Here is a 22,699-nt window from a genome sequence, read left to right as displayed (position 1 = left end):
CAGGGCAGAGTGCTGGTTGCAGAGTGCGATTGCATTTTGTGTTTTTGCGTTTGTATCTGTATTTCGCCATAGCAATCTGCACCTGCTAGGGGTTGTGCGGGCTGAATCCCCCATATTTCTTCTTTGTAGTATATATTGGAGGCGTGGCGATCTCCAAGCAGTCATGCACACCTGACCAGTTAGTTTGCCCTGGAGGCTGGTTTTAAAGTCAGTATAAAACTGAGTCTGCTTATATAGCACCTACCAGTAGCCATTAGGGTCCAGGAGAAGTATATAGTGGGCTCAGCATGCATGTTGGTACTTGCATCCCTGGATCCGATGAAAGCTGTAATGGCACCGGACGGGGTTAAAGGCAGAGTGTGCTTGGCGTGCATGCTGTACCTGCGCTCCCTGGACTTTGTGTGGCTGTCATGGGCCATAAAAGGTAGGAACTAGTGTTAGGGACCACTCATGAAGGCGACCTTGACGTGGTGAGTGGCTTATTACGCTTTGGCCAAAATGTACACCAATGCCTTATTCAACATCCAGCATAAAGGCAGGGCAGAGTGCTGGTTGCAGTGTGCGATTGCATTTTGTGTTTTTGCGTTTGTATCCTCACAATAGGTCATCAGTATCTGATCGGTGGGGGCCCGACAGCTGGACCCGCTGCCGATCAGCTGTTTGATAAGGCAGTGGGTCTTGCAGTAGCATCGCAGCCTTCTCTCTGCATTTCCTAGACCGAGTGACCACACGTTCATCAGTGACATTGGCCTAGGAATGGGGCTGAGCTGCGATACCAAGCACAGCCACTATACAATGTACGGCGCTGTGCTTGGTAAGCTACGAGGAGGCCACGGTGCTCACAGGAGCGCCACTGCCTGCTCAAACAGCTGATCAGTGGGGATCCAGGGTGTCGGCCCCCCACTGATCAGATACTGATGACCTATCCTGAGGACAGGTCATCAGTATCAGAATTTCGGAAAACCCCTTTAAAAGAGGCTGTCCAAGTTCCAATTTTTGTGGGAAACACTGCAGGAAGAAAGTTAAAAAAAATAATCTCACCTTCTGGAGCCCCCTCCAATCCAGCGTTGTGGCTCCATCCTCTGCACCAGGCTGCAGACACAGACAACCCCTTTAACGGTGTTGTATCCCCCCCCAAGGCTTTTCGGGCTGATCCATTCAGCATGGCTGAACCTGCAGAGGGAATCCTCTGTGCCCGATTCGTGTTGCTGGGTTCCTGCTCCTTTGCTCCTCTGCCACCACTGTAGATCTCAGGTCTCCACATGTCAACAGCTGGTTTTAGGCAGGTCACATGTCCCTCACGCATCACGGGACCCTGTGACAAGTAAAAAAAAAAATGCCTCTTTCTCCGATTCCACTAATTTCTAGTTTTCTGGCTTAAAATCTGCAAGCAGAAATCCAGATCCTGAAGCAATTCAGCATGTTATTTGCCCACAAGTGGGTTTGCTGAAGACCTTTGTGGCTCCCCTAAACTGTTGAGATTATCCGTGTGCTTTCTGTGCCAATAATGTTTCCCCACAACACAGATTAAAGAGGACTTCCTCTGACATGTCTGTTTTAGTAACTACATGCATTCCCCATGTACTAACAAGTCTGAAGCATCTTTTCATATAAATATGTTGTGCCAAAATGTATAAATGAATTGCCAGCAGTCTGCAATAAGGCTAGGGCTACACCACAATATGTGTCACGTGGCATTGATGTCGTGCGACAATTTTTATAAGTCTATGTTGTCGCAATGTGACATGCTGCGACTTGGATGGATTTTTCGCTACTGTTGTGTCGCAGTAACTCGCATGTCGCAGTGCGACACCATAGAACAGGCATCTTCAAACTGCGGCCCTCCAGCTGTTGTAAAACTACAACTCCCACAATGCCCTGTTGTAAGCTGATACCTGTTGGCTGTTCGGGCATGCTGGGAGTTGTAGTTTTGCAACAGCTGGTGGGCCGCAGTTTGAGGTTGCCTGCCATAGAATATCATTAAACTAATTGTCGCTTGACACATGTCGTCTTGTAGCCCTAGCCTAAAGGTCTAAATGGGAGTTACCAGTTAGGGTGTGTCCCTTCACAGTCTGACACCATCCAATCAATGCAGGAAGTATCAGGCTGTTCCCCCCCCCCCCCCCCCCCCCCCTCCCCTCCCCTCCCCTCCCCTCCCTCCCCCCCCCCCCCCCTCCCCTCCCCTCCCCTCCCTCCCCTCAACTGGTAGCACCCAGTTGGATTTTGCAGGCTGCTGGCAGACCACACAAACTTCAAGGAGGAAAAATAGAGGAATGGCAAAACATGAGGGCTATATGAAAAGATGCTCTAGAATTGCTATTACATGGAGAATGCAAGTAGGTACTAAAACTGACATGTCAGGAGAGGTCCTCTTTAACAATCCATGCTGTCTTCACAATGTCAGATTTCCAACTTCAATGGGAAGCCACAGATTTTTTTTCTGGTACACTGGTGACACCTGCTGGCCATACTTAGTAATGCACAAACAGACATGTTTTGTGCAATCTGAAGCCCAGTAATGGCACACAGAATGCCACCACGAAAGTGACAATCCTCTATAGTTTGTTGCTGGTGTGACTTTTGTAGGACATCTAGTGCTATGGAGCACCCGGGTGGACTAATCCACATCACATAACGCCAAGCATTAGAAATTCCATTTTCTACTCTACAGGCTATTGCACAGTACAGCCCTGGCACGTACATACATCTCTGCTTGCTACCTGTTCACATATAGAAGCTCGAAACCAATACAGACCTACTTTTTCTCACGGCTGAAGGTTTGCTACAATTGTATCCAATGAAGACAATCTTCTGTGAGTTAAAAGGTCAACAGCAAAAAGTTCTCTCCGGTCCTGATAGTTTGTTACAATGTATCAGAGCAGAGGATTGTCTATACTGGATACAGTTGCAATTAATTCATAGCTGGGATATTAGGCCTGTGCAGGTTTATAGCCTTTATATGGAGACACGATTGATGTTCAGCCTCTGGACACAAAACATTAACATAGTCATTCAGGCCGCTTTCAGGCGAGCGTATTTGCAATGCGTATATAGTCCGGATTTAATCTACCATAATCCGCTGCTAGTGTTAATGAATGGAGCTATTCACATAGGCGTATAATTTCCGTCAGTATTTGAAATCCACAGAATGTCTGAGTTTTGTGCGGATTTGTTTCCAAATACGCACATTACAGTCTGTGCAGTGCATAAATAATGAAGGAAGGAAGAAATCCGCATGTAAATCTTGATGAAATCCTGATGGCAATACTGATGGTATATCATCAGGATCCTGAGCCAGAATACTGACGGATTTCAATACGATTGTCTGAAAGCAGCCTCAATGAAATCAAAACGAGATATTAAGCCGCAAACCCATTCAATGTGTCGCGTGGGCATGACTTAACCGCATTTATTACAGTTCACCTTTTTCTGTAAAGGTGGAGTCCGTCCAGCACAAGGTGCAGGCCCTCCCAGGACGGCAGGCCCTCAACAGCAGAGGCTTTCTCCACAGGGACAGCAGCCCTCCCAGCCTAGCTCACCACAGCCTCAGAGGTCTCCGAATTCTCCCCAGCTCCCAAGACCTGCAAGTGGAACTCCTCCCGGCCAGGCACCCAGTAAATCGGCTTCTCCTTCCCCCCAACAGACTAGACCTGCAGGACAAGGGCAGGCAGAGAACCAACAGGCACCTCTTGGATCAACAGCAAAGACTCAGCCATCGCCTCACCCACACCTCAAGTGAGTATTGTGCGCCAAGTAGATCTGTTGAGGTTCTACTGCCGACAGGAGCAATTTAAGCCAGATATGTGTATTACCCATCCAGATCCATATTCTTGCATGGGGCAGTATTACAGTAGTTATATTCTTATACATAGATGGCAGTATTATAGTAGTTATATTCTTGTACATTGGGATCAGTATTATAGTAGTTATATTATACATAGGAGGCAGTATTATAGTAATTATATTCTTGTACATACGTGCCTGTATTGTAGTAGTTATCTTCTTGTACATAGTGGCCAGTATTATTATAGTTAAATTCTTGTACATAGGGAGCGTATTACTTGTACAATTGACTCAGTATTATAGTAGGTATATAATTGTACATAGAGAGCAGCATTATAGAAGTTATATTGTTGTACATAGTGGCCAGTATTATTATAGTTAAATTCTTGTACATAGGGAGCGTATTACTTGTACAATTGACTCAGTATTATAGTAGGTATATAATTGTACATAGAGAGCAGCATTATAGAAGTTATATTGTTGTACATAGTGGCCAGTATTATTGTAGTTATATTCTAGTACATAGGGAGCGTATTATATTAGTTATAGGCTTGTACAATTGGCCCAGTATTATAGTAGGTATATAATTGAACGTAGAGGGCAGTATTATTGTAGTTTAATTGCTCTGTTTTTATATATTTATTTTCCAGTAAATCGCAGTCACTAACCAACAATTTTAATATCTCGGATCCATCCCAACGAAGCTCCGGGAATGAGGATGAAGCGAAAGCAGAAACTATTCGCAACCTGAGAAAATCATTTGCAAGTCTGTTCTCCGACTAATCAGCTCATATCATTGTGTTGAGCACTGCTCTTCGTACAGCCACCTAAACAAACAACATGAAAAGCTGATGCCCATTATGACACCTTATTGTGCTGGATCATTCTGACACATCTATTCTTATCCTAAAAGAACCATGAGAACATCTGAACCTTCCCTTTAACAGCAACTATATCTCAAAATTGGACATCTTCCTTGGAAACCCCCAATAGTTCCTCAGCTTCATGAATGTTTGTAATTAGTTGGAATCACAGCCTGAAACATAGAAAGGATCCCTTCACCTGGTGAAAGTCATCTTCAGCTTTCTTATCTTATCTCTCCAGTGGTGTCTTGCATCTATATAGTTTACCAAGCATGAATATGTGTTCTGATATCTTGTACCCGTGGTGCTCAACCCTCATCCTCAGGAACCCAAAACATGAAATATTCTGGAGAGACTGGCATTTAGCCTAACCTTGAGTACAGAGTTTCCGGATATATAAGGCAATCTAAAACATGAAGCCCAACTTCTTAGCACATCTTAGCATAGTCTTACAACATCTTCAGCCATCTCACCATAGACCCTTACCACAGTGAAGACCAGAAAGTCTTCTTATTGAACTTCTCTACTCTCCTGTATCTCTGTGGAGTCCAAATATTGTTAGTTGTCTAGCGATTTGCCTCATTCTCTCATACCAATGCTTGAAAATAGATCCTGCCTATGCTGCCATTGTCTGAGATCAGGCATATCAAATGATGCTGCAAGGTGCAGTTAAAGCCATTGAAATTCATGACACCACCACCAACCTGCCCCCTGCTGTATCCTCATCAGTCACCCAGCAAGTCCTTCAAACCCCGAGTAACCGTAATAACTTATGCAAAAACTAGAAGCCATTCCAGTCAACGTGACTTCTCAAGTCTTCCTACCCCAGCAATATAAGAAGTGTGTATAGATGCAATGGGTGTTTTTTTAGTGCTCCCTCTAGTTCCATAAAACATGTCTTCCTATCAACAGAAAATAATTCTCGCTGAATGGGTACAATTCTGGTCCACTTCCATGCAAAATAACCTTTTTTTTAGGCAGATTAGAGACCCAAAGTTGATAATGCACCCTCTAAATAAGCTGTGAGACTAGTCGTGTCTCGGTAATGCACCCACAGGTTACATGGGTTTTGGTAACAATACAACTTGTGAGACGAGTGTGGACTGTGCAGTTTGGATCTTGAGGTACAGTAATGAATTGGGAGCAAATCTGACCCCATTACTGTACCCTAGACTCCTGCCTTAATTTAACAATCCATGGAGTATTGCAAGATCAGATTGATGGTTTGGCCCAGATTATACAAATATAAATAAAGTCTTAGAGTATGAACTTTACACAATATGGAATTTCTCAGTTACATCGTCGATGCTTCCCATCCTTTGGAGACCAAGAACAGAGCCATATACTGTGTGAGTTGTTACCTACTGTCCACAGAGAGATTTCATGCTTTCAACATCTCGGCTTGAAGACCACATGGGTGATCAACATGCAAATAACAAAACCCCGCAGCAATACATATATTCTTACTGGGATTTGGTGGACTGCACCAAGGAAGGGTTATAGGCTATTATCTACTAGAATAGAGAATATCCACCAGGGAAATTTACATTTATTTGACTCGTTCTCCACAGTGTAGTTTTAGGAAGGAGAGGTTTGTTTCTGAGTTAAAGGGATTGTCCAGGATTAGAAAACCATGGCTGCTTAATTCCAGAATCAGTGCAACACATCTGTTCACAGGTTGTGTGCAGTATTGCAGCTCAGCTCTATTCATTTTAAGCCATCATACAACTCATGAAAAGGTGTGTTGCAATTTCTGGAAGAAAGCAAGTTGCTCCACTCCCAGAGAACCCCTTTAAGATAAAGCAGAGCCAGAATGTGACTGATATAGGAACAATGAGAAGATTTTTGGCTGATAAGAGGGGAGGGTTAGAGAAGATGTGGCCTTGAAGTCCTCCGTTTTACTCCAGGATCTTCCTGCTTTATGTTCTGTGTATTTGTGTTTATTTATTGACAGAATAAAAAAAGGTAAAAAAAAAAGAAATGCCTCAAGTTTTTGTCTACACAAAGAGCATGGAAGGGTTATACCCATCTCATATACTGGTGGCATATCCACCAATGTCAGGTAGGAGCGGGTTCCTAGAGGTGGGAGACACACCTCTCTCCTGAGTGCGGCATTGCTATGGGAGTTCCGAAAATAGGCGAGTGTCATCTATTTTCAGGAGTCTAATAGAAGTGAATGAAGAGCACCCCTTGCGTGCACGGCCACCTCTCCATTCACCACTATGGGACTGCCATGAAGCGAGGCCACACTTGCACTAAGTTCTCTCCTTCACTTTGGGGGGCTCGTTCTGGATGTCCCTGAGATGTATATATATCTTTATAGCGGCTCTCCTTTCCTACTGTCGGGGAATTGTTGCTCTGACTGATGTGACTCACCCAGTCACTAATGATTCCAAAGGTTTGTATCCTATAGAAAACAGTAGCAGGCACTCAGCATCTGGTCCAACATATATCATTTAAGCAATTAATAAAAGTCATTAATAAAATCCACATTTATTCAAATATATAAGTTAAAAAAGTCAGCTGAAACCCCAAAACAAAAATAATTTCAGGAAATGTATATAAGGATAATTAAAAATGAAAAAAATAAAAAAAAAATAAAACCTCATCCGTGTGAAAGTTTCCATGTAAAAACTTGTACAAACTTGATCCAGTAATTAATATTTCATAATGTTCATCATGGAGAGCTTGTTTACTATTTAAATAACACTAAAGAGTCTCTTAGTATATTACTCACTGTTCGGTGATCTGTTGTTAGCTGGTCCTGGTGGCCTCCCACCTAGTAATCAACTTCACTCACGTGAGTTACAACATGTGGGACGCCGATCTCGGCGCACGGCTTATACGGCCAAAACTACGTAGTACACCATGGGGAGAAGCAACTTCAGCGCATTGACTACACGGTCAAAGAGTACGAAATTTCAAGCTACCAGCAAGCAGAGTGAGTGAAGCTGATTACCGGGTGGGACGCCACCAGGACCAGCTAACAGATGACCTAACAGTGAGTAATATACTAAGAGACTCACCATCTATACCGCATAACCTGTTGGCTACATTAATGGTATTTCAATAGTAAACAAGCTCTCCATGATGAACATTATGAAATATTAATTACTGGATCAAGTTTTTACATGGAAGCTTTCACACGGATGAGATATGAACAATTCAAATGTTTACTGGCTACTCACCTATGTGGATGAACGACTAATATTTTAACTATTTACTTACCTTGGGGATAAACCACCCAAACAAAGGCGGTATACAGTACAGACCAAAAGTTTAGACAGACCTTCTCATTCAAAAAGAGTTTTCTTTATTTTCATGACTATGAAAATTGTAGATTCACACTGAAGGCATCAAAACTATGAATTAACACATGTGGAATTATATACATAACAAAAAAGTGTGAAACAACTGAAAATATGTCATATTCTAGGTTCTTCAAAGTAGCCACCTTTTGCTTTGATTACTGCTTTGCACACTCTTGGCATTCTCTTGATGAGCTTCAAGAGGTAGTCACCTGAAATGGTCTTCCAACAGTCTTGAAGGAGTTCCCATAGATGCTTAGCACTTGTTGGCCCCTTTGCCTTCACTCTGCAGTCCAGCTCACCCCAAACCATCTTGATTGGGTTCAGGTCCGGTGACTGTGGAGGCCAGGTCATCTGGCGCAGCACCCCATCACTTCATGGTCAAATAGCCCTTACACAGCCTGGAGGTGTGTTTGGGGTCATTGTCCTGTTGAAAAATAAATGATGGTCAAACTAAAACGCAAACCGGATGGAATAGCATGCCGCTGCAAGATGCTGTGGTAGCCATGCTGGTTCAGTATGCCTTCAATTTTGAATAAATCCCCAACAGTGTCACCAGCAAAGCACCCCCACACCATCACAGCTCCTCCTCCGTGCTTTACGGTGGGAACCAGGCATGTAGAGTCCATCTGTTCACCTTTTCTGCGTCGCACAAAGACACGGTGGTTGGAACCAAAGATCTCAAATTTGGACTCATCAGACCAAAGCACAGATTTCTACTGGTCTAATGTGCATTCCTTGTGTTCTTTAGCCCAAACAAGTCTCTTCTGCTTGTTGCCTGTCCTTAGCAGTGGTTTCCTAGCAGATATTCTACCATAAAGGCCTGATTCACACAGTCTCTTCTTAATAGTTGTTCTAGAGATGTGTCTGCTGCTAGAACTCTGTGTGACATTGACCTGGTCTCTAATCTGAGCTGCTGTTAAGGCTACTTTCACACTTGCGTTTGATCGGATCCGTTCTGAACGGATCCGATCATATTAATGCAGATGGAGGCTCCGTTCAGTACGGATCCGTCTGCATTAATAACTTAGAAAAATTTCTAAGTGCGAAAGTAGACTGAGCGGATCCGTTCAGACTTTCAATGTAAAGTCAATGGGGGACGGATCCGCTTGAAGATTGAGCCATATGGTGTCATCTTCAAGCGGATCCGTTCCCATTGACTTACATTGTAAGTCTGGACGGATCCGCACGCCTCCGCACGGCCTGGCGGACAGCTGAACGCTGCAAGCAGCGTTCAGCTGTCCGCCTGGCCGTGCGGAGGCTGAACGCCGCCAGACTGATGCAGTCTGAGCGGATCCGCATCCATTCAGACTGCATCAGGGCTGAACGGAAGCGTTCTGCTCCGCTCGTGAGCTCCTTCAAACGGAGCTCACGAGCGGACAGCAGAACGCTAGTGTGAAAGTAGCCTAACCTGCGATTTCTGAGGCTGGTGACTCGGATGAACATATCCTCCGCAGCAGAGGTGACTCTTGGTCTTCCTTTCCTGGGACGGTCCGCATGTGAGCCAGTTTCTTTCTAGCGCTTGATGGTTTTTGTGACTGCACTTGGGGACACTTTCAAAGTTTTCCCAATTTTTCGGACTGACTGACCTTCATTTCTTAAAGTAATGATGGCCACTCGTTTTTCTTTACTTAGCTGCTAACAGTCTATTCAGTAGGACTATCAGCTGTGTATCCACCTGACTTCTCCACAATGCAACTGATGGTCCCAACCCCATTTATAAAAGGCAAGAAATCCCACTTATAAACCTGACAGGGCACACTTGTGAAGTGAAAACCATTTCAGGTGACTACCTCTTGAAGCTCATCAAGAGATTGCCAAGAGTGTGCAAAGCAGTAATCAAAGCAAAAGGTGGCTACTTTGAAGAACCTAGAATACGACATATTTTCAGTTGTTTCACTTTTTTGTTATGTATAAATTTCCACATGTGTTGATTCATAGTTTTGATGCCTTCAGTGTGAATCTACAGTTTTCATAGTCATGAAAATAAAGAAAACTCTTTGAATGAGAAGGCGTGTCCAAACTTTGTCTGTACTGTACATATATACAGTCGTGGCCAAAAGTTTTGAAAATGACACAAATATTAGTTTTCACAAAGTTTGCTGCTAAACTGCTTTTAGATCTTTGTTTCAGTTGTTTCTGTGATGTAGTGAAATATAATTACACGCACTTCATACGTTTCAAAGGCTTTTATCGACAATTACATGACATTTATGCCGTATTTGCAGTGTTGGTCCTTCTTTTTCAGGACCTCTGCAATTCGACTGGGCATGCTCTCAATCAACCTCTGGGCCAATTCCTGACTGATAGCAACCCATTCTTTCATAATCACTTCTTGGAGTTTGTCAGAATTAGTGGGTTTTTGTTTGTCCACCCGCCTCTTGATTGACCCCAAGTTCTCAATGGGATTAAGATCTGGGGAGTTTCCAGGCCATGGACCCAAAATGTCAACGTTTTGGTCCCCGAGCCACTTAGTTATCACTTTTGCATTATGGCACGGTGCTCCATCGTGCTGGAAAATGCATTGTTCTTCACCAAACTGTTGTTGGAAGAAGTTGCTGTTGGAGGGTGTTTTGGTACCATTCTTTATTCATGGCTGTGTTTTTGGGCAAAATTGTGAGTGAGCCCACTCCCTTGGATGAGAAGCAAACCCACACATGAATGGTCTCAGGATGCTTTACTGTTGGCATGACACAGGACTGATGGTAGCGCTCACCTTTTCTTCTCCGGACAAGCCTTTTTCCTGATGCCCCAAACAATCGGAAAGAGGCTTCATCTGAGAATATGACTTTGCCCCAGTCCTCAGCAGTCCATTCACCATATTTTCTGCAGAAGATCAATCTGTCCCTGATGTTTTTTTGGAGAAAAGTGGCTTCTTTGCTGCCCTTCTTGACACCAGGCCATCTTCCAAAAGTCTTCACCTCACTGTGTGTGCAGATGCGCTCAGACCTGCCTGCTGCCATTCCTGAGCAAGCTCTGCACTGGTGGCACTCCGAAGCCGCAGCTGAATCCTCTTTAGGAGACGATCCTCGCGCTTGCTGGACTTTCTTGGACGCCCTGAAGCCTTCTTAACAAGAATTGAACCTCTTTCCTTGACGTTCTTGATGATCCTATAAATTGTTGATTGAGGTGCAATCTTAGTAGCCACAATATCCTTGCCTGTGAAGCCATTTTTATGCAACGCAATGATGGCTGCACGCGTTTCTTTGCAGGTCACCATGGTTAACAATGGAAGAACAATGATTTCAAGCATCACCCTCCTTTTAACAGGTGAAGTCTGCCATTTTAACCCAATCAGCCTGACATAATGATCTCCAGCCTTGTGCTCGTCAACATTCTCACCTGAGTTAACAAGACGATTACTGAAATTATCTCAGCAGGTCCTTTAATGACAGCAATGAAATGCAGTGGAAAGGATTTTTTGGGATTAAGTTAATTTTCATGGCAAAGAAGGACTATGCAATTCATCTGATCACTCTTCATAACATTCTGGAGTATATGCAAATTGCTATTATAAAAACTTAAGCAGCAACTTTTCCAATATTTATGTAATTCTCAAAACTTTTGGCCACGACTGTAAATCAGAGTGGTGTATATATAGATGAATTACCAGACTGATACACACACACTGAGAGACTTAAACATATCCACAATTATATACTTCTTTTTATCAGTTTTAAATACCTGGAGCAATGTGAACAACGTTCAATACATTTCATCATATGCTTGTTTATATATTAGTGTTTGAAAGCTACAGCAATAACTTTTGGAATTGAACATAATCATCTCAAAAAAACTAACCACTGTACACAGCTCCTCACATCTCATTCCTAGACCCATATTTTTTAGTTTTAGAGTATGACAAGGAGGAGCATATAGGTTATAAATAACTTTTTTATTGGTCTCTGCATAGGAAAGAAATCAGCAAAAAATGTGAATTTATTTTTATAAACGTCTAACTTTTCCAACAAATTCTGCCCCAAAGAGCTTACAATCTAATATACGTCAGATAGCTCTATCAAGTATATGCTGAATAATTAATGAGAGGAGCGCAGCCCATGTAATATATATCAATCTAAAATTGATAAAATTAATAGAAATAACTTCATCGTGGACAGATTTTTGGGGTGGTCTCTACATTTTTCTTTTTTATTATTTGTAATATTGCATCTATGCAGATGAACAAACTCTGTAGTCATACTCAGTCTGCCCCCTGCTTCTCGTCAAGGTGGGGGACACATGGAAGGGGGTATTAACTGCATGATCTGACTACACACAGTTTGTTTGTAGTCTGTTACCATAGTAACACATCGTTGTGCCTAGAAGTTGCATAGACAAATTGTAGGATATTTTTCATTCAATTTATTTACAGACTTTCCTATTTTTTATATGCACTGAAGCTATAAATAATTGGTTGAAAATGTGAACTTTTAATCATCTAATCACAGGATGTGACATCTACATCTGTGATGGGACAAAGTTGTGACCCAAAAAAAAATTTAACTTTTTTTTCCTTATTATTTAAACTTTGACTGAATGGCCAATTCCACACAAAACCTAAAAATTAATAACTGCTATTAGTACCAAAAGCCAACTCCCCTCGCTATGTCACATTTTCTTGGTCCCAGATAGCTGAGTACCAGTTTGTTAGGAAAGAAGCTCCCCGTTGACTGGTGCTCTCTCTATGTTACAACATCAGGTCTAAAGACTCCACAAGACATGCCCTGTATCTCAGCTTCCTTGACCCCTATGAGTGTGATATGGGACAGGAGGATATTGGGGAAAACGTCGGTCACTCTGAAGATTATAAGCTGAAGAGGTGCTAACTCCCATAATCCACAGTAACAGCGTAAGCGGCACAGCCTATGGAATACAAAAGCAGGCCAGGTGTCCATCCAGTGTCATAGTCCATGGCATGTATAGGATGGGGTCAATTTGGATCCTCCTTGCTATTCCACACTAGACTTCTTTCTGCTTCACTCATAAGAAAGGCCCCCATCTAGACTGCGACGGATTCTGGAAGAGGCCCGGTAACAGGGGGTCAAACCGTGGCCTGGCAGGCCGAAAGAGTCCCGGTGCACGGGGTCTGTGTGGGTCCAGCAATGAAAGGGGATCTCTAGCAAATGGAAAAGTGGGGCGCTGGTCATATTCACCTCCAATAATGCCTGGTGGGTAGGGAAAGTTGGGTGGGTATTGGTCAGGAGAATACGGACCAGGGTGAAAAGGTGGGTAGTCCAGTATGTGGGGTCCGCATCTTCTGACACGGAACATCTGCTTATACTTCTGTTTATAAAGCTGCAGAATACATAAAGGGAACATAGGGTAGGACACGGCAGTTGTGTGTGCGTATATATATATATATATATATATATATTAGTGTATATATCACAGACATATAGACACCTACCTCCTTCCAGTCTGTGTGAGGGCCTCTTACGCTCTGATCTGATTATACAAAAAGACACAGCAGTTACTTCTCAAGCAAATAAAGTTTGTCCCTGCAGAATCTCATTAGTAACTGTACCATGCCAAACTTGTCTATCCTCATGACTTATAGTCTGTTCACTTCCAAACCTGCATTTAGAATGCTGCTGGTGGCGTCCTCATATCATGCAGCCTCCCTGTACAAAACATGCTATGGTGTGGTGATATATATATAATATCTTATACTCCATTCACTTCTAGAGCTGCATTTCATTCCCCTTGGCTCACAGGGTGCAGGACCGTGAATCTTGGCACTGGCTCTGAAACTGCAAGGCCTCAGAGTTTCCTTCTGCCTGGTGGTTTGAGTTTTATACAGAACACATTATGACGTGGTGATCTTACAATACGTGTTATAATCCATTCACTCCCCAAGCTGCTTTTAGAATTCTGTTCACTTCTTGTTAGCTGTCAGCTCTCACCTTTCCTCTATTGGTTTGAGTTCTAGTATGAACAGGCTATGCAGTGTTGGTCTTGAATTAAATCATATTGTACTCCATTCACTTCCAAAGCCGCATTCAGAATTCTATTGGTTTCCCATTGGCTCTGAGGCTGCACAAGCGCACGTTTCCTGTGCCCACCTGCTGTATATAATACAACGCGAGGCTGTGCTGACAGACTCAAACCTCTAATGCACTGCATCCTGGGGGAGGTCATCTTTTCTACATTAGAATAAGGTATAGCATCTAGTACAGACGACCAAACTACAACTCCCAGAATTCTCTGCCCGCTGAAGAGAAACTGGAGCGCAGCGGTAAAATGAAAGCCTATGTAGCTTGGAGTTATCAGGAAATTTGCAGTACGTTGAATGCAGCCTTGGATGGGACAGGGGGGATAAGACACTTACCTCTAAAATCTCTCATGTAGAGAAACCTCCACAGTGATGGGTCTTCCGCGTCGGCCTGCAAATTTTTACAAGTGGCACCAAGAGACAAAATGGAGCGTGCATTCAGAAGACGGAAAATTCGGAGCTTTAGCTCTGGGGGCAAGACCACCAAACCGAAGACATCGGGAAGTTCCAGGGCTGTGGGATATAGGAGTACAATGTGATCAGGTCTATTATCCCCACACCGCTCCTCCATTCTTCGCTCCAATGATCGCTTACCTTGCCGAGTAGCAGCAAGTAAAGGGTAAACCAGCTGATCTTTAAAGAGGCGGGATAACTTCTGCAAGTCCCTGTACACCATGGCCACATTACCGTCTAGGAAGAAAGTTAATATGCTTTGCTAGTATAACATATTCTATGTGAACATGCAAAGACCCTCAAAATACCCAGCTAGTGTAAAACAGCAATTAGAAGGCAGGGAAGAGTGGGTGCAGTGCAGCAATGTCTCTTCCTAATTATCTGTGTGAGACTCATGCTGTGAAATGGGAGGAAGGGAGGATCGATGTTAGTCTCTCTGCCTATGCTTGTGTGTAAGACTCATGCTGTGAGAGGGGAGGAAGAGGAGAAAGGATCATGGTACAGTCTCTCTGCCTATGCCTGTGTGTGAGACTCATGCTGTGAGAGGGGAGGAGGGATCAATGTTATAGTCTCTCTGCCTATGCCTGTGTGTAAGACTCATGCTGTGAGAGGGGAGGAAGAGGAGAAAGGATCAATGTTATAGTCTCTCTGCCTATGCCTGTGTGTGAGACTCATGCCGTGAGAGGGGAGGAGGGATCATGGTACAGTCTCTCTGCCTAAGCTTGTTTGTGAGACTCATGCTGTGAGAGGGGAGAAAGGATCATGGTACAGTCTCTCTGCCTAAGCTTGTTTGTGAGACTCATGCTGTGAGAGGGGAGAAAGGATCATGGTACAGTCTGTTTGCCTATGCTTGTGTGTAAGACTCATGCTGTGAGAGGGGAGGAAGAGGAGAAAGGATCATGGTACAGTCTCTCTGCCTAAGCTTGGTTGTGAGACTCATGCTGTGTGTGGGTGGTATCATGTTAATCTCTCTGTCTCAGGATATGTATAAGACTTGTGCTGTCAGAGGAGGGGAGCAGTAGGGACAAACATCTGATTGGTTTAGAGCACACAGCAAAGCTCTGACATCACACCAAGCACAGCCCACTCAGTAAGTACTGAGAAATGATATACGTCTGCATTGCTAGCTTCCAAGGTACACATAGGCTCTCGCATGAGCAAACCTACCTCACTGTAGTCTTATGGTTTTAGAAGCTGGTGGTGATCTATGTTTGGTTCTGCAATGGTTGGCTCTCTTACCTTGTGGCGGGTAGGTTATGTAGGATTCGGTGGGAAGCTGCAGCCTCTTCACACACTTCAGCTCACTACCAATGGTCAAAGTAGCTGCAAAAGACAAGAGGATATGCTGTAAGATACAACCATTGACAGCATATCTGCAGCTTGTCCATTTCCTCTGGAAGCTAAATTCAATCTATTGTACTCTGTCAGGCTCGGTTCACATCTGAACTGTGAACCACCGTGCACCACTGGATCCCCATTCACTCTAATAGGATCCGGCTGTAACCTGGCCACTTTCTGGCATATATGCCAGCTTTCAGCCAGACAAAAAATGTTGCACGTAGCATCTTTTGTCCGGTTGAAAGCCGCCATGTACGCCGGAAAGCAGCCGGATTACCGTCCGGGGTTCACTACGCAGATGTGACCTCGGCCTTATCAGCCATTTCAGGCTGGGGGTAAGCCTATAACTGTAGAGTTCTCCAACAGGATGAATGACAGGAAATAACGACACCTCCCTGCCCCCCAGGATCATATCTCCAGTACCGAGACCCTCCAGGGACCATAGAAAAATGTAAACTCCTGTACTCCACTAGATTGTAGTGTTGTATTTTATTTGATAAGCGGATTTCCAGTTCAAATGAAATATACTGAACGTTTTCGGCATTTAGCCTTCTTCAGAACACTGGATGAGCTGCACTGTGTGAAGAAATAAAAGGTAAAACAACCCAATTTTAACCTAGCGCTGACAAGGGCCACAGAGCCCAACACACCAGGACCGTTTTTGGTTCTTTTACTCTATTTGCCTGATATAACGTGATTTATATCAGGTCATTTACTCCATTTTGTGTTTCCAATTTCATGATCTCTGCATGCTGCCAGTGAATGGAATTAGCCTTGTTAACACATAGAGGCTGAAAACCACCTCTCGCTCATGTCACTCTTACCATTGATGATGACCAGTTTTCCCATTGGCACGCACACCAGGGCTGCAGAGCTGTTACCACACAATGGATGAGAGTAGTGGAGCTTGTAGACGCCGCTGCTGCTTTTCCAGCCCTCAGGCATGGCGGCTGCTTTGTTCTTTACACCCTATAAAGAGATTAGTGAACAGGTTACTAGAAAAAGAAAGGACATCTGAGAAACACTTGCAAGGCTGAGGCCACACAATGACAGGGTTAAGTGCAGGACAACCCAAACTGTGTGACTTATAGTCAATGAAGTAGAAAGCATCATTTTCTATTTTGGAAGTACCCATTTAAGAAGAACTGATTGAAACTCATACCTTTAGCACTCCAGCTGCAGCAAAACTACAACTCCAATCATGTACAGACATCCTACAGCTGTATCCATTGTTGTATGTTGTGTTATACTCCAGAGCTGCACTCACTATTCTGCTGGAGGAGTCACTGTGCACATACATTACTTATCCTGTACTGATCTCGAATTACATCCTGTATTATTCACCAGAGCTGTACTCACTATTCTACTGCTGGAGTCACTTTGTACACACATTACTTATCCCGTACTGATCCTGAGATACATCCTGTATTATACTTCAGAGCTGTACTCACTATTCTACTGCTGGAGTCACTGTGTACACACATTACTTATCCCGTACTGATCCTGAGATACATCCTGTATTATACTTCAGAGCTGTACTCACTATTCTACTGCTGGAGTCACTGTGTACACACATTACTTATCCCGTACTGATCCTGAGATACATCCTGTATTATACTTCAGAGCTGTACTCACTATTCTGCTGGTGGAGTCACTGTGTACATACATTACTTATCCTGTACTGATCCTGAGAAACATCCTGTTTTATACCCCTGAGCTGCACTCACTATTCTGCTGGAAGACTCACTTTGTACACACATTACTTATCCCGTACCGATCCTTAGTTACATCCTGTATTATACTCTAGAGCTGCACTCACTATTCTGCTGGTGGAGTCACTGTATACATACATTACTTATCCTGTACCGATCCTTAGTTACATCCTGTATTATACTCCAGAAAGGCACTCACTATTCTGCTGGTGGAGTCACTGTGTACATACATTACTTATCCTGTACTGATCCTGAGTTACCGCCTGTATTATACTCCAGAGCTGCACTCACTATTCTGCTGGTGGAGTCACTGTGTACAGACATTGCATTACTTATCCTGTACTGATCCGGAGTTACATCCTATATTATACTCAGAGCTGTACTTACTATTCTGCTGGTGGAGTCACTGGGGCAAATTTATCACATTTGAGGTATTAAGAAAGTCATGGTGAAAGTCAAAGTTATGGCGCGCGCAAGCAGGATTAGCGGGAGGGGACGAGGACAGCCATGGCCTGCCCAGACACCTGCATAAATTATAGTTTAAATCTACACCAGCTATGAGATGTGCATTTTTTTTAAAAAGACGTGTGCCTTTTAAAATGTTGGTACATTTTGCAGAAATAGATCTTATACTAAGACCAGTCTTCGTATATCTGCCCCACTGTGTACACATATTACATCATCCTGTACTAATCTAGAGTTACAGCCTTATTATACTCCAGAGCTGTACTCACGATTCTGCTGGTGGAGTCACTGTGTACATATATTACATTACTTATCTTGTATTATAACCTGTATTATACTCCAGAGCTGCACTCACTATTATGCTAGTTGAGATTGGAAACAGTCAGCAAGCTTGTTGTTAGACGTGTCCCTAACAGCCTAGATGAGTATTAATGATGACTGTGCCGGGTGAAAAGATGCCAATTTCCAGAATGCAGTTGGGTAACAGTCACTGATCCATAGGAACAACCAAATTCTATGACTATTGCAACAGTGGCCCGGATTTACTACTCCTGTAGATGGTGTAATCTTAGACAGGCTGTCTGGACCTGCACCAGATGTATCACAGGAGATCAGGCTGGAGGATAAATCTGCTGCAGGGACACTTTTCTCTGACTCCATACTAACTATTGGGTCGCTTACTTCCAAGACAGATTTTTATGCCAGAATTGTGGTGCAAACTGTCACCTCTGAGGCCTGCCCCTTGCCGAGCATGTCAGATAAAAGCGTACAACCCCTAGGTGCGCCAAAATGCTCCTCTTTTTAGACAGATTTTTTGGTGCAGACACATTAGTAAATGTGGGGCCAGTGACACCCAGTGGCAGATTACTGTAACTGCACTTAGAATGACTTACCTGTTCTGTATAACCAGTCTCCACCATCAGGAGATGGGTAACGACCACTAGAGCATCGTTGGCACTGGTACAGCTGGAGGAGAGGTACAACGCCTCCAGGGAGTGAGGAATCTTTCCATCTGAAGCCTCGCTGCACAGCATGGGCCCCGGGGGACAGCTGGGCAGGTCTTCCTCCATAGTTTCCTCTTGTCCTGCTGCTCCCTGGGACGAGCTGGGTCTCGGCTTCATGGAAAAAAATATATATATTACAATACGGAGAAACGCTGACATGAAACCATCTGCCCGCTTCAGCCATAAGAGCTGTGCCCATACTGTCAGCTGAGTGGCTACAATGGTGCCCATAGTGGTCACAAGGGGTACATGCTGCCACCCTTCTTCTGTCTCTCTACAGCTGGGTATTAAAGGGGGTTTCTGGGAATAAAAAATGGATGAGCTCTCATCAGGATAGGTGGAGGTCCATGTGAATGGGAGCTGAGCTGCAGCACAACGGACGCAGCCTTCTGTTTCCGGCTCTGGCGTGGGTGGCTGTTGAAAACTACTGATTGTAGGGGTGCCAGGTTTTGGATAAGTGATCAATATCAAAAGGCTGGAATACCCCTTTAATTCCTGGAAACCCCTTTAAGCAGAAAGCTGGCTGTCCACATCCATGCCTACATGTCCTATTCTTGTACACGGCTAGAGGACTGCAAAACAGATATGGAGAACGTAGCCTTAACCTGCGATTCCTGATCTAGAACTCACCTCTGCTACGTCATGTGCTTCTCTCTGATACTGCTGGCTTTTGTAGTCCGTACCGCTGGTCTGGCTAGTGGCTGATGGTGGCTGGTCCTGGGCTGGAGCAGGGTGAGGAATGGCAGCGGTTACTACGACAATCAGATCCCCGGATATGATTCCTAAGGACTCCAGGCTGCTCTCATCCTCAGTCAGGGAGTCACTGCCATTCAGTGTGATGGAGAACGTCACATCAGGACTAGGAGGACACAGAAAAAGGTCTTAAAGGGAAACTCTAGTCACAACGGATATTAAAGGGTCTCTGTCAGCAGATTTGTACCTGAAGACATCTGTGTTGGTCCCATGTTGATACGTGCCCGCATTGCTGAGAAAGATGATGTCTAGCTATATACAAAATGAGCAACGGAGGCGCTGCCATTACTCCTGCAGGCTCTGCTCTCTCTGCATTTTGATTGACAGGACCAGGCAGTGTAAATGTGATCACGGCTCCCAGGTCCTGTCAAAGTCTCGAGAGAGCAGCAGTTGCAGGGAAAGTGAAGCCTCTAGGTGTAACGGCAACGCCCCCCTTGCTCCTAGAGGCTCATTTGCATATATTAACGGCCCCCCTGCTCCTAGACCTAAAGGCTAATTAGCATATTATAAAGTTATATTTCTGGCGTAACGGGGGCATAGATAAAAGTAGGAATAGGCTGGTTAGGTTTAGCTGACATTAGCACATCGCTAATGTCAGCTAGCGTAATAGGGTTAAATCTGGTGACAGAAACCCTTTAACGGGGTTGTCCAGGAATCTCTCCACCAATGGGAGCAGCACTGCAGTTACCAGCTCCGTCCACTACTTGGGAACAACTGATCGGGTCTGCAGGTGGTCAGGATTAGCTATCAGTATTAGAATCCTGGACAACCCCTTTAAGAAGACCTCTTAAACGTGCTGCGCCTGCCTCTTCTGCTCGATCTGTGCCAGAAATGACACCTATTTCTGGTATAAATCATAGTAAATGTTCATCAGTCACATGGCCTCCTAGTCGCAGCAAGGGCAGGACTGGGAACTTAAAGTGGCCCTGGAAAGAAAAAAAACTAACTAAAAGTGGCCCATATTGTAGGCGGGCTCAAATTGACAGAAGGCGGGGCAACACAAGTAGGCGGGGCCAGTAATACCATAGTGTACCACAAAACACCACCCCAGCAAAACCAATGGTGATACAGTTGAAATTCAGGAGAGCACCAGATCGTTATGTACCTGGACAGCGGCCATGAGGATATTCCCTGTAAGGCTGGGTTCACACCTGAGCATATTCGATAAGCGCTGTTTAAAGGCGTTTTTGAGGCGTATTTTGGGGCGTTTTTGTATCTTGGAAACGCGCGTTGTTCTTGCTATTGACCACAACGAAAAACAGAGGTGTTACGCACGACAATACGCCCCAAAGAAGCTCCTGTACTTCTTGGGGCGTAGGGCGTTTTATAGCGCGATCGTATGCGCTGTAAAACGATCAGGTGAGAACCATGCCCATAGGGAAACATTGGTTTTTGCCTGTTGAGCGTTTTACAGCGCGTAGGAACGCGCTGTAAAACGCTCAGGTGTGAACCTAGCCTAAGATCTATGGCCGGTCCGCCCGTGGGCTCAGCTAAGTCCCATAGAAGTGAACGGGGCTGAGGCACAGCCGCTATGCGATGTGCGGCGGCGGTGACCTTGGTATGCTGTGAGGAACGCTCATTGGGGGTGCCGGGAGTCGGACTCCCACTGATCAGATATCGACGACCTATCCTGATGATGTGCCGTCAATATCAAAGTTCTGGACAGCCCCTCACACAGAGCACTTTCTAGATTGGATACAACCGTAACAATTAGGGTTTAGCGAATGGGGTTCCGATTGCTGCATCCAATCCTGATTCTTTTAAAAACTTCGGTAAGAATATGGGTGCCGTCCTACTGTAAAATGTATACCCTCCGTGGAGGGCTTTTCGAAGTTTCAGCAAATATCGCGGGACTCACTTCGTCTCTCCTCCATCACGTGTCACTTTGTTTATTCGCATAAATTACTGTATCAAAATACGAAGCCGAACTGTTCTCCCGGCTGATTAACGAAGCCGAGTTCAGCTTCGTTATGTTGATACAGTAATTTACGCCAATGAACAAAGTGACACGTGACTGAGGCGACATTTGCTTAAATTTCGGAAGGACCTCCGTGGAGGCTATACATTTTACAGTAGGTCGGAGCCCATATTCGTAAAGTAGTTCTTAAAAGAATTGGGATTGGATACAGCAATCGCTCAACCCTAGTCACAAACCCTCAGCTATGAGAAGTATTGACAGCAAGCAGAATCCTTGTAAAAGCACATTAGAAAGCTGCAGAATGCTTGACCTTTTCAACACCCCAGCTGTGACCACGTACCTGAACCCCAGTGAGGGGAGGAAAGTTTGGCGCAGTTTCCTCCGCAGATCCCCCAGTGTTACCTCGTCCTCCTGCAGCTCCAGGCGGCCGCTCTTCTTCCCGGCTCTGACTCTCAGCTTCATGGTCTCTTTGAAGAGAAGACATCAGATCAGCATCTGTGGTCACCAGTGACTTTCACTTTCACTCTAGCTGACTACCTGCCCTGTAATCATGGGCAATGCTCCAGACACAATTCTGATGTCCATGGCGACTGCTCCCACCGATGGAGATCTTGGTCAGGACATTTTCACCCTGGGAGACACTGATTGTCTAGAATACCTGCTAGAACTAGAAGGAACTATCTCTGGGCTCGTTGGTTTGGGAGCAATCACGTGACATCTCAGCCGACTGGCAGAGTCACAAGCCGTCAGGGAAACAGCACACAAACTGACTGCTTCTGACGTTTGCCTAACTAGAATGTGATCAGAGACGCAGAACACATATAAGAGTGCAAGCTCTTCGGTCTCTAGACCGTAAAACTAAGAAGTTTGTAGTGATACCAACCTCACCCAGCAGGGGGAGACAGAGAGCCTATTTCCCTTACCTGCGAACACAGCCTCGAAGTCCTCCCAACTACTGTACCCAGCGCCTATCCCCGTGAACGAGATGACGTCATTGTCACGTGAGTAAGTGACGCCGACCGTTACTATCCATCTTTGACGGCCATGTTGGAGAGTGTGGCGGAAGAGCTACAAATAGACTCTAGTAGTTTGTAGAGGTTATGTCACGTG

The 22,699-nt window shown here is 44.5% G+C and overlaps 2 protein-coding genes across 5 annotated transcripts in view; one reads left to right on the top strand and one right to left on the bottom strand.

Annotated features, from left to right (window-relative positions):
* The window catches only part of SYN3 (synapsin III), a 333,478-nt gene extending 326,923 nt beyond the window's left edge, over positions 1 to 6,555 (top strand). For both annotated transcript variants that reach the window (XM_044281210.1, XM_044281211.1), the window contains 2 exons: positions 3,438 to 3,735; positions 4,434 to 6,555. In XM_044281210.1, coding sequence (XP_044137145.1) covers positions 3,438 to 3,735; positions 4,434 to 4,566 — 431 coding nt within the window. In that variant the 3' untranslated portion in view covers positions 4,567 to 6,555. The remainder of the gene's footprint in view (positions 1 to 3,437; positions 3,736 to 4,433) is intronic.
* Positions 6,556 to 11,830: 5,275 nt separating this feature from the next.
* Positions 11,831 to 22,621, bottom strand: FBXO7 (F-box protein 7). 3 transcript variants are annotated; one of them, XM_044281205.1, is made up of 10 exons: positions 22,513 to 22,621; positions 21,930 to 22,056; positions 19,549 to 19,777; positions 18,808 to 19,029; positions 16,562 to 16,706; positions 15,639 to 15,722; positions 14,541 to 14,636; positions 14,283 to 14,459; positions 13,362 to 13,399; positions 11,831 to 13,249 (listed from the first exon to the last, which is right to left on the bottom strand). In XM_044281205.1, the coding sequence occupies exons 2-10, from the start codon at positions 22,049 to 22,051 to the stop codon at positions 12,935 to 12,937; spliced, it is 1,428 nt and encodes a 475-aa protein (XP_044137140.1). In that variant the 5' UTR covers positions 22,052 to 22,056; positions 22,513 to 22,621; the 3' UTR covers positions 11,831 to 12,934. The 3 variants fall into 3 exon arrangements, with proteins under 3 accessions (XP_044137140.1, XP_044137139.1, XP_044137142.1); XM_044281204.1 differs by lacking the exon at positions 22,513 to 22,621 and adding an exon at positions 22,127 to 22,455; XM_044281207.1 differs by lacking the exon at positions 22,513 to 22,621 and adding an exon at positions 22,248 to 22,455.
* Positions 22,622 to 22,699: the final 78 nt, after the last annotated feature.

The sequence above is a fragment of the Bufo gargarizans genome, chromosome 2, assembly GCF_014858855.1.
Source record: "Bufo gargarizans isolate SCDJY-AF-19 chromosome 2, ASM1485885v1, whole genome shotgun sequence".
Lineage (NCBI taxonomy): Eukaryota > Metazoa > Chordata > Amphibia > Anura > Bufonidae > Bufo > Bufo gargarizans.
Note: the sequence above shows the minus strand (reverse complement) of the source record. Positions and strands in the feature narration are given on the sequence as shown.

What these genes read in the sequence shown, in the direction of transcription:
- FBXO7 (XM_044281205.1), bottom strand. Translation starts at nt 22,051, where the DNA reads ATGAAGCTGAGAGTCAGAGCCGGGAAGAAGAGCGGCCGCCTGGAGCTG. An exon ending in CTCCCCTCACTGGGGTTCAG is followed by an intron (nt 19,778 to 21,929) that starts GTACGTGGTCAC and finishes GTGTCCTCCTAG; the next exon opens with TCCTGATGTGACGTTCTCCA. An exon ending in AAGCACATGACGTAGCAGAG is followed by an intron (nt 19,030 to 19,548) that starts GTGAGTTCTAGA and finishes TTTTCCATGAAG; the next exon opens with CCGAGACCCAGCTCGTCCCA.